Source organism: Festucalex cinctus, chromosome 13 (genome assembly GCF_051991245.1).
Source record: "Festucalex cinctus isolate MCC-2025b chromosome 13, RoL_Fcin_1.0, whole genome shotgun sequence".
NCBI lineage: Eukaryota > Metazoa > Chordata > Actinopteri > Syngnathiformes > Syngnathidae > Festucalex > Festucalex cinctus.
The window spans coordinates 1147958-1159272 of NC_135423.1; the positions used below are offsets into that span (position 1 = coordinate 1147958).

Here is an 11315-nt window from a genome sequence, read left to right on the forward strand (position 1 = left end):
CGCCTTTGATTGGTCAGGTGACAAGGGCATTATGGGTAGGCCGACGTCAACAATTACGATTTTCTCTCTCTCTCTTAAAATTATAATCTATGAATGGATATTGCATGTGCATATTTATTTTATATAATTTTCATGGAGAACTAAACATAATTTTCTAGTCATTCTAGTCAAGTCTAATGAAGTGCATGCCTGTTATTTTTCTTCTTCTTCTTCGTCTTATTATTATTATTATTTTAATCGATTGTCTTGCATTTTTGTTTTTTTTTTCAAATATGTTTTGAGTTTTTGAGATTTCCTTGAAATGTAAAGTGATTTACAAATACAATTAATTATTATTATTGTTAATGTATAAAAGCACAATTACTGGAAACATATTTTTAGCGCATAGTCATGCTATTGAATTATTTAGTGATGGCAAAATGAAGCCCCGTAAAGCAGTGAAGCCCTGCTTTGACATTTAAAGTGTAGGATTTAGTGGTGAACTAGTTAATTTAAAAACCCACTATTTCAAGAACATGCCAAATTCTATCAAATGAATTTCTTTTGATCAATGTATACAAAGGGGGATTAAAACTGCCAAAATCATCACAAACTCTTGGACGTGTGTTGTACATGCCTTGAATTTTTTTTTTTTTTTTTTTTTTTTTTTTTTTTATATACAAGTGCTCGATGTGGCCTCCATCAGCAGCACAGGCCATGTCGAGCTGATAGGACTTAATATTGGCTTGGTGTGTGTAGTGATGGTCAAATGAAGCATCATGAAGCTTTGCAGCCAATTGGTTTGCACATGTAGAGAAGCTTCATTTACTCTGGCGCCATCAAGTGGTCTAGAAGCCCAAGAGGTCAACATTAAGAATTGAATGGCTATTTGCTTAAGACAAAGATATGAATGTACTTGTTAGTAATTTAGGATGTGAACAAAGCACAAGTGCTAAGGATAATTTGTTCATTTTTATTTAGAAACTAGACTAAGCAATTTCTGGAGAAATTGCATGGGAAAGCTGAATGCTAAAAAAAAAAAAAAATTATGGATGAATTATAAAGTAAAAGACAAGTTTAAATTCAACCAGTCTGAGACTGGTTTCGAGCACTCACCTCCACTTTACTGTTCAATGAGCTGCTGAATGAGTGAACAGAGCGAATTGGTGTATTTGTAATTTAAAGTGTCATCTGATGCTGAAAGTCATCAGTGCTGATTTGGGACACGTGTTTAAATATGTTTTACAATTATGACAAGACCAAATGGCTGTTAAGAGATTTTAGTTTTAACTTAAAAAAAGTATGTACAGTCAGAGGTGGGATTCAAACCCACAACCTCCTGATTACTGGACAAAGAACTTAACCACTTGACCATCACAGCTGCAATAAAATCTGTGACATTTATTTTATTTAAACTTCCTCACACTGGGGACATTTAATAATTTCACTATAACATTTCCTGATAGTCAGTTGGTATACTTCCTGTTTGCATTATTGCCACAGACACATGCAATGTACAGTCAGCAGTGGGCTTTGAACCTGCGACCTCCTGCTTACTGTACATGCACTCTAACATTTGTCACGCATTGCAAACAGTACAGAAAACAGTACATGTGCAAACCAATTGGCTGCAAAGCTTCATGATGCTTCATTTGGCCATCGCTACACACACCAAGCCAATATTAAGTCATATCAGCTCGACATGGCCTGTGCTGCTAATGGTTACATTGAGCACTTGTAAAAAAATAAAAACTTCAAGGCATGTTCAGTTTCTCTTATTGTGATGATTTTGGCAATTTTAATCACCCTGTGTATACATTTATCAAAAGAAATTCATACATTATTGAAATAGTGGGTTTTTAAATTAACCTAGCTCACTAAATCCTACACGGTCCTTTTTAAATGTCAAAGCAGATTCAGCTCCCTCAACATTTAGTCACTAAAGTATATTCTCACTTCTGTTGTACTGTCTTTAGACAAAATTCAAACAATTTGGAAATGAAAAGCTTGATTCCAGTCATTTCAATCAAGTTAGTTCAATTTAAGGTTTCAGGATTCAAACTGGTCAAGGAATCAATTAAAATATAGCATTGCAATTCTCATGGATAAAATAAGCAAACATGAAACGTTAATGACTTGAAGCTCAGTTTATTTCACATCATGATTGCCGTTTTTTGCAGAAATTGATGGGACATATGAAACGAGCTTTATAATCCGAACAGCGTCCTCTCTCCTGGTGAGCATTCTTACAGATGAAACCAGTAGTCGTGTCCATGCTGCAAAATACAAAAGAAAATGGCACCATGACAGCGTTTTCAATAAGGGGGAAATAGATCGACATGCAGTGCAACAAAATGATACAAATTGAGCTTGCCAAACGTCCATTTACACTGGATGTGGTACTTACAAGGCAATGACATCCCCCCGTCGATGCCACAGAATTTCCAGCCACAGTTTGGACCTCAATGCCGAGTGGAGGTTTGCAGATTTCATTTGGATTCTCAACGTAGAGTTTCTTCAATGTCTCGTAGTCTCCGGTGCCACTCGGGTTGTCGCGATCATACCATGGAGTCGTGCACACTGAAATTGAGAACAAAATTGGGTTCCACTGGGGGAGGGGACATACATTTGTTTGGTAAAGCCTACTTTGTTTTCCAGCATGCTGAAACTGAATCATTGTACTAACTGGGGAGAATTGGTGGCTAAAATGTATCAACTTCTTGCAATCAAAACCAAGTGAACCAACATGGGGCAGTTTGTGGGATAAACAAAGGAAAGTTTAACCAGCAACATGACATTTTCCTTGTGCTGAAGTAGTTTTTTTAAACAGGCATTTAATTATAATTTTTAACAAATTAAAAAAAAAAATCATATGCTGAAATAGTGTTGTGCAAAATTACCTTCAGCGTCACAGAATTCAAGCGGGCACAAGAAACGAACTTGATAATCTGCACAACGGCCATTGTGGGGCTGGTCACGATTTCTACAAATGAAGCCGATGCGAGTGTCAGATCTGGAGAGACAAATTGCAATTATGGAACAGAAGTCAAAACACAAATAAAAATGTGCCCCACTAGTCTAAACCAGTCACTGATTAACAGGTGTGAATGGAGCAAAAGGAGTGTCAATGTTGCCGTCATTTGGTGTGAAACAAAATGAGTTTCGTCATTAACAAAAACCAAAATGGCCGACAATGCTTAGTTCAATTTCTCAAAACAGCAAGAAGTCAAGACTAGTGGTGCTGCATAGAACATATTGTAAATTAATCAGTCAACATCAACCCAGCCCATCTTGCATTTACGCGTGAATCACGTCTCCTGTTGAACCAGCACTGGCTCCAGATTTTGTTTTGACATCAATTTTCATTGGTTGGTCACAGATCTTTGATGGGTTTGCTTTGCGCAGGTGGGTCAGCGTTTCGTAGTCGCCAGTCCCAGACGGGTTGTCGCGATCAAACCATGGAGTCCAACATCCTGGAGCAGGCGTGAGTACAGAGCAAGGATAAAAAATAAAAAATTAAGTCAGCGATATTTGTTAAACATCGACTTGTGATGAAATCAACTTCCAGTATATGAAAACGTCCACTATTGAGTTAAGCAGAATTTCATTTTGCACACGATTACCTTTCGGCTCGCAGAAATCAAGTGGGCACAAGAAGCGAACTTTATAATCTGCACAATCACCATTGGGCTGGTCAACATTTTTACAAATAAATCCGTTGTGCGCATCAGCTCTGGAGTGAGAAATGGCAAAAGTCAGTTTCTCAATAAAAAGCGTTTCAAGTCACCATTTGTTCATCTTGTACTTACACACGAATCGCATCACCAGTTGACCCAACAAAGGCTCCAGATTTGGTTTTGACCTCGATTGTGATGGGATGGTCACAGATTTTTGAAGGGTTTTCTTTGTGCAGGCGGGGAAGCGTTTCATAGTCTCCAGTCCCAGACGGGTTGTCGCGATCGAACCACCGAGTCCAACATTCTTCAGTCACAAGTAGAAAGCAAAAGGTGGATGACTAATGTGAAACTAGCAAGTTTGTTATATTAGCTACACTTCCTTTGGTTTCAAATGTGCATTTGATGCAACGTGATTACCACATTTTGAAGAAAGCATTTTCAGATAAATACAAAAGTATATTTCATGCAAAATTACCTTTGGCCTTGCAGAATTGAAGGGGGCACAAAAAGCGAACTTTATAATCTGAACATTGTCCATTATTTGGCTGGTCTTGATTTCGACAAACGAATCCTGTGTGCACGTCAGACCTGCAGAGACGAGTTTCTCTCAGTGGGGGAAAACTAAAACAAGTCAAAAACATGAGTTCATCTCATACTTACACATGAATCACGTCGCCTGTTGATCCAACACTGTCGCCAGATTTGGTTTTGACCTCAATTTTAATTGGATGGTCACAGATCTTCCCCGGGTTCTCTTTGTGCAGATCGGAAAGCGTTTCGTAGTCGCCAGTCCTAGACGGGTCGTCTCGATCGAAAAATGGAGTCCAACATTCTGGAGCAAACGGTTAAAGTCAGTCAGACAATTTGTCATTTATTACTGTTAACTACCAGCTGGCTCAGATCAGAGAACATGTTCAAAGTTGCATTTTTATAACAGTGACGACACTGTCAAGGCCAAACTTTTTGAAAAACGCCACCACGATAAACATTTGGCCAAACATGAACACTCAAATCTGCTGATTCATCTTGACCATGGGTGCCCAAGTTGGGTCCTCCAACACCTGATTCATGATTAGGATCATCATCATGCTTCTGCAAAGAGAGCCATTGAAAACCGGCTGGATCGAGGACCGGACTTGGGCACCTCTGATCCAAGCTAACAAGACTCATTTGGAGCTGCAGTTTGATGGCTCAGAACAGCCAAATCAAGTTGACATTTTATTCAAGTTGAACCAACAGGCTCAAATCATGCAGCAATATCTATTGTACTTGATTATAAATAATTGAACATGTTAAGAGATCACTCTTTTCTTTTTAACTTTAAGCGTTCATAGCATGTGACGAGCCACTTCAAGGCAGATTTTGCAACCTCTTCAGTCAGCCGCACTACGTCCTGTTGCCACCTTTATTTGAAACCAATTCACAGCACATGGCAGACTGATGCCAACTATTGAATCAACAAATGAAGGACCAATGTGGTTGGGGCAGTTTGGAGGACAAATAGATAATTGAAGTTGAGGAAAACATGACATTTCTTTCCTTTAAAAGATTTTGAGAAATGAATTAAAAAAGATAAAAAAAAAAACTGTTGTGCATTATGTGTCAAGTTACCTTCAGGTTGACAGAATTCAAGAGGGCACAAGAATCGAACTTGATAATCTGCACAATAACCTTTGGGCTGGTCACTAATTTTACAAATGAATCCCCTGCGTGTGTCAGATCTGCAGAAACAAAAACTATCAGAAGCTAAAAGGGGAAGGTAAAAAAAATAATTGCATTACATGTCATACTTACACATGAATGACGTCGCCTGTTGATCCAACACTGGCCCCAGATTTGGTTTTGACTTCAATTTGAATTGGATATTGGCAGATTTTGTCTGGGTTCTCTTTGTGCAGCTCGGGAAGAGTTTCGTAGTCTCCAGTCCCAGACGGGTTGTCGCGATCGAACCATCGAGTCCAACATTCTGATCAATCAGAGATTATTGCACATATTTTTAGGTCACAGCAAGCAGATTGTCACTTTTTCCCTGCTGACATCATCAGATCATGTAAACATAGCTACGTGTTGTACTTGCACATTTTGCTGTAGCCATCATATAGTACAATGCAAACGCTACATTAGCAGTCTAAAATAAAAAAATTCTATACACATCATGCAGTACATGCACAAGAAAATGAGTAGCCTGCTTACCATTACTGGTGGCTTGCACGCCAATTCCTAGAAAAGTTGAAAGAAAAGAATTTTTGTACCGTTGGAGCAGAAGCATTCAGGTCAAGGATGCATTTTTTTTTAAAAAGGATCTTACCAGCATGAAGGAGCACAAGCGTGACACCCAACTGTAGAAGGACATGTACTATTATATACTGCAGAGTATCATGTTATGTTCCACTGCATTTCAAGTGCGAATCTATTCCTTGGAATAATATTTATACAAACTAAAAATTGTGTAGCGTAAACCAGATATTCCGATCAATATTGAGTTTGTGGAAACGTTAAGCAGGTTAATTCATCCATTTATCAATTTCAGGACACTGCAATTATGTCCTGTGCTGCCCTCTGCTGGGGAATGACAACGCATGTGCAATTTGAGCCTGAGAGCAATTTGAATCTGCTTCATTTGTCACAGACGCAACATGAATGTCAGAATGTCGGGTTTAGACTAGTGCTTGCTAATACAACATCATGCAAAAAGTTGTTTTTTTTTTGTCTCAAATGTCTTTAACAAGGGTAAATGTTGATATACGTTACCCATTTGATCACTGGATGTGTCATTTCGACAGCAAGGGGCTTCCTTCTCCTTCAGAGAGAAAAAAAGGTGGTTCAACAAGTCTTAACTGCAAGTGCACATTTAAACTATACAAGGAAACTCAAAATGCTTACAGGATGCTGTAGATGTCAACGATGGAAAAAAGTGTGGCCTGAAATGCAACTCCAAAGAACTTGACGGAATTCGCTGAACACAATTCAATTAGAAAGTTAGCAGTATAGTAATACCTTAAAATATTGGAATTTCTGTTGAATGCTGCTGGCAAACAAACAAACTTCACAATGACTTAAGTGTGGGAAATACGAACAATAAAAACAATAAATAAAGAGTTGAATCCCTCCTCACTTTAACGGTGACGTTAGCATGCATCTGTTAGTCGTTTTTCCACTAGCTAAAAAAACGTAAAAACGAGACAAGGCATCGTCCATTTCCTTCACAATTTGGCGAGCGTGATTGAAAGCGAACACTTACTTGTTTCGAGTTTCGACCAGTTTGCCGCATACATCGACAACTGTACTACTCACCATCCGAGCTGTGCTTGACCGTTGCCGCTGTCCCCTCCGTTGAAGAAGTGGAAGTCCACACATTTGACCTCGTTTACGAATGTCTTAAATAGGGCGTTTTGGCGCCTTTGATTGGTCAGGTGACAAGGGCATTATGGGTAGGCAATTACCATTCTCTCTCTCTCTCTCTCTCTCTCTCTCTCTCTCTCTCTCTCTCTCTCTCTCTCTCTCTCTCTCTCTCTCTCTCTCTCTCTCTCTCTCTCTCTCTCTCTCTCTCTCTCTCTCTCTCTCTCTCTCTCTCTAAAAAAAAAAGCCCTATATAAGACACTCGTAAACGAAACGAGGCCAATGTTTGGACTTCCATTTCTTCCACGGAGGTGAAAGCGGCAACATTCAAGCACACTTTGAATGGTGAGTAGGACAAATGCGGCAAACTTCGGTAGAAACTAGTAAGTGTTACGTTGTAAAGGAAACAGGAATGATGAATTGTCTCGTTTATAAATACAGCTAGCGAAAAAAAAAAACTAATAAATAATCGTGATGCATGCTAACGTCACCATTAAAGTGACGAGATATTTTTCCAGTCTTTCCCACATTTGCGTCATTGTCAAGTCTCAGCTTTTCGTTACTAATTGACAGATGTGACACCTGGATGGCGTTTCGCTAATTGGTAACTCGCACGTGACAATTCATCGTTTTATCTGTATTTGTAAAATCCCTTCAAAGCTTGGATTTGTTTTGTTGCAAACCAGTTAATAAAGTTTATATGGAATCATTTTTTAAGATTTTATATTGGAATGTAGTGAACTATGAATTATTACTATAACCTCTAAACTTCAAGTCGAGAATCAAGTTTTATATTTATAACAAGAGGCCGATAATGGAAATCGGTGTTGATGTCGAGGCAGAGCTCAGCTGAGTTGAATTAACTCCTAATTATCCAGCTTAGTTGCGTTTTCTAAATGTGACGGTGGTAGTTGCGATTTGGAAATAGTTTATGAAAATAAAATCTTTCTTTCACCTGTTTTGCTATCTGAAGTAAAGCGATTATGGTTAACATATCCTTTCATAAAAGTTGGTCAGGTGTTGGGTTAAAAGTAAAAATCCGAATTCAAGTAAGCTTTATTACAATTACTGTATATTGTTTGGCTATTTCCCAAACAGAAATGATGCCTTTGGCGGTCGCACAACAAAATCAGCCAAATTTTTTTTTTTTTGGGTGTGGCTCAAGACTTGAAATTTCAGCTAAAATCTCAACTCTGAAATGTTTGTTTTTTTTAAACCCATTTAGTGATCACATTTTCAGTCCTTTCCAGAGTTTAAATATCAGAATAGAAGTTTCAGTTTGTAGCAATATGAAGTGTTGCTACCAACTGAAAACTCTTAATTGGATTGTGTTCAAGTTGACTTTGTTCTTTCGGCGTTACATCGACCGCCGATCGCGTTTTCCAACGTTGACGTCGACAGCTTCATCCTGTAAGCATTTTGATTTTCCTTGTTTAGTTTTAAAATGCACTTGCAGTTAAGACTTTTTTTTTTTCTTTTTGTTTTTTGTTTTTCTTTCTGAAGGGAAAGGAACCCCCCCTTGCTGGAGAAATGACGCATCCAATCATCAAACTGGTAACGTATGAACGTTTCTAAAGAAACTTGAGATGAAAAATATCAACGTGAAAATTCAGATTCATATCGCGTATGACGAATGAAATTGCGCTCAGGCTCACATTGGCCAGCAGAGGGCAGTACAGCACATAATTGCAGCGCCCCGAACGCGCTTCGAACGTTCCCACAAACCCAAAAAGAATCAGAATATTTGGTTTACCTGGCAAAATTGTCATTTAAATAATTATTCCAGACAATGTCTTTGCCTCAGTTCCTCTTGAAATTCAGTAAAAGTTAACATATTTGACTGCATGTCCTCTTACAGTTGGCGATCTCGTTTGTGCTCCTTCATGCTGGTATGAATTTTTTTTTTCTTTTTTTTTTAAATACAAATTTGGCGGTACAAAAGTCTTTCTTGCCTTTTTTTTTTTTCTAGGAAATGGTGTGCAAGGCAGTGATCGTAAGATGACAACTAATTTTCTTCTGATATAAATCTGTATATAGAAATGAACAATTATTTCAGACTAATGTACAATATTTTTGTTAGTAAGTCTATGGCGACATTTGTCACGGACTTAAAATGGAATAATAAAGTGCATCATGTTGATGTCACATAGATTTAAGGTGCTGTAAAAAAAAAAAATGCTATGGGGAAAAAGTGGTGACAATTTGGTGTTGGCTAACTGACCTAAAAAAAAAAAGTGCAATCCTCTCCGACTGATTGATCAGAATGTTGGACTCCATGGTTCAATCGAGACAACCCGTTTGGGACTGGCGACTACGAAACTCTTCCCGAGCTGCGCAAAGAGAACTCGGGGGAGATCTGTCACAATCCAATTAAAATTGAGGTCAAAACCAAATCTGGCGCCAGTGTTGGATCAACAGGCGACGTCATTCATGTGTAAGTATGAGATGAACTCGTGTTTTTGACTTGTTTTGGTTTTTCCTCACTGAGAGGAACTCGTCTCTGCAGGTCTGACGTGCGCACAGGATTCGTTTGTCGAAGTCAAGACCAGCCAAAAAATGGACAATGTTCAGATTATAAAGTTCGCTTTTTGTGCCCCCTTAAATTCTGCAAGCCCAAAGGTAATTTTGCATGAAATACTCAAGAGTAAATGTCATATTTTGATCCCCATCAACCTTTTGCTTTCTACTTGTGACTGAAGATTGTTGGACTCCATGGTTCAATCGCGACAACCCGTCTGGGACTGGAGACTACGAAACTCTTCCCGAGCTGCGCAAAGAGAATCCAAGTAAAATCTGCGAATATCCAATTAAACTTGAGGTCAAAACGAAATCTGGCGACAGTGTTGGATCAACAGGCGACGTCATTCATGCGTAAGTACGAGATGAAGTCCATGTTGCCGTGAAGCTTGTTTTGTTTTGCCCCAAACTGAGAAACTCGTCTCTGCAGGTCTGACCCACGCACAGGATTTGTTTGTCGAAGTCAAGACCAGCCAAATAATGGACAATGTTCAGATTATAAAGTTCGCTTTTTGTGCCCCCTTAAATTCTGCAAGGCCAAAGGTAATTTTTGCATGAAATACTTATTTTTCTTTTTTTCGCAAATCTGCATTTCAAGCCAAAGGAAATTTAGCTCGTGACAAGTCACACAATCTGTCAATTTTATTGGTTTCACAAATATTTGGTTTTATATGCTGTGCATCAGTTTTATTTCAAAAGTAAATGTCATATTTTGTTCTACTTGTGACTGAAGATTGCTGGACTCGATGGTTGGATCGCGACGACCCGTCTGGGACTGGCGACTACGAAACGCTTTCCGATCTGCACAAAGAGAACCCGGGGAAGATCTGTGAGCATCCAATTAAAATTGAGGTCAAAACCAAATCTGGGGCCAGCGTTGCTTCAACAGGCGACGTGATTCACGCGTGAGTACAAGATGGGCTGGGGCCATGTTGACTGTTAAATTTGCAATATGTTCTATGCAGCACCACTAGTAGACTTTTTTTTTTTTTTTTTTTTTTTTCCTTCCCCCATTTGCAATTTATCTCTTCCAGATCTGACACTCGCGCCGGCTTCGTTTGTCGAGATAGTGACCAGCCCCACAATGGCCGTTGTGCAGATTATCAAGTTCGTTTCTTGTGCCCGCTTGAATTCTGTGACGCTCAAGGTAATTTTGCGCAACATTATTTCAGTTAGTACAAGACACGCTGAAATCTGTGACACACACACACAGAAGCATGCAAGACAACTCTCAACCATAGAAATGATTTTTGTTTTCGTGGATTCAGTTTTGTCGTGTGTTAATTTCAGTGTGCAGGACTCCATGGTTCAATCGCGACAACCCGAGTGGCACCGGCGACTACGAGACATTGAAGGAACTCTACGATGAAAATCCAAATGAAATCTGCAGACCTCCAATCAGCATTGAGGTCCAAACTGTGGCTGGAAATTCTGTGGCATCGACGGGGGATGTCATTGCCTTGTAAGTACCACATCCTGTGCAAATATATCTTTGCACTGCATGTGCACTTGAATCTGTTAAGGAGCTTCCTACTCCACAAAATGTGCACCGAAATGATCTGAAGGCTAATTGATGTTTTTCAAGTGGTTACTTTTTCACGGTGACCAAATTTTTCTTTCCTCTTTGCAGCATTGACACAACTGCTGGTTTCATCTGCAAAAATGCTGACCAGGAGGAAGGAAGCTGCTCAGATTACAAAGTTCGTTTCATATGTCCAACCGATTTCTGCCGAAGACGAGGATAATTGTGAAATAAAACTAAGTTTCAAGTAAATTTAAAGTTTCAAGTTTTTGTTTCTTCAT

At 39.0% G+C, this 11315-nt stretch overlaps 2 protein-coding genes across 5 annotated transcripts; one reads left to right on the plus strand and one right to left on the minus strand.

Moving 5' to 3' along the window:
- Positions 1–2111: 2111 nt before the first annotated feature.
- Positions 2112–7009, minus strand: LOC144033002 (mucin-5AC-like). Of its 2 annotated transcripts, XM_077540651.1 has the most exons (15): positions 6898–7000; positions 6540–6612; positions 6408–6456; positions 5965–5995; positions 5850–5876; positions 5451–5622; positions 5268–5377; positions 4317–4488; positions 4132–4244; positions 3789–3960; positions 3603–3712; positions 3281–3452; positions 2880–2992; positions 2387–2559; positions 2112–2255 (listed from the first exon to the last, which is right to left on the minus strand). In XM_077540651.1, exons 1-15 carry the CDS (start codon positions 6929–6931, stop codon positions 2226–2228), a joined length of 1551 nt encoding a protein of 516 aa, XP_077396777.1. In that variant the 5' UTR covers positions 6932–7000; the 3' UTR covers positions 2112–2225. The 2 variants fall into 2 exon arrangements, with proteins under 2 accessions (XP_077396777.1, XP_077396778.1); XM_077540652.1 differs by lacking the exons at positions 4317–4488; positions 5268–5377 and having other exon boundaries at positions 6898–7009.
- A 180-nt stretch (positions 7010–7189) lies between these two features.
- LOC144033004 (mucin-5AC-like) lies at positions 7190–11286 on the plus strand. Of its 3 annotated transcripts, none has more exons than XR_013287844.1 (12): positions 7191–7340; positions 8499–8549; positions 8854–8884; positions 8965–8988; positions 9258–9429; positions 9502–9614; positions 9695–9866; positions 9943–10055; positions 10246–10341; positions 10547–10659; positions 10803–10974; positions 11143–11286. XR_013287844.1 is itself a non-coding variant. In XM_077540654.1 (12 exons), exons 1-12 carry the CDS (start codon positions 7338–7340, stop codon positions 11255–11257), a joined length of 1251 nt encoding a protein of 416 aa, XP_077396780.1. In that variant the 5' UTR covers positions 7191–7337; the 3' UTR covers positions 11258–11286. The 3 variants fall into 3 exon arrangements, 2 of the variants coding, with proteins under 2 accessions (XP_077396782.1, XP_077396780.1); XM_077540654.1 differs by having other exon boundaries at positions 10246–10417; XM_077540656.1 differs by lacking the exons at positions 9502–9614; positions 9695–9866 and having other exon boundaries at positions 7190–7340; positions 10246–10417.
- Positions 11287–11315: the final 29 nt, after the last annotated feature.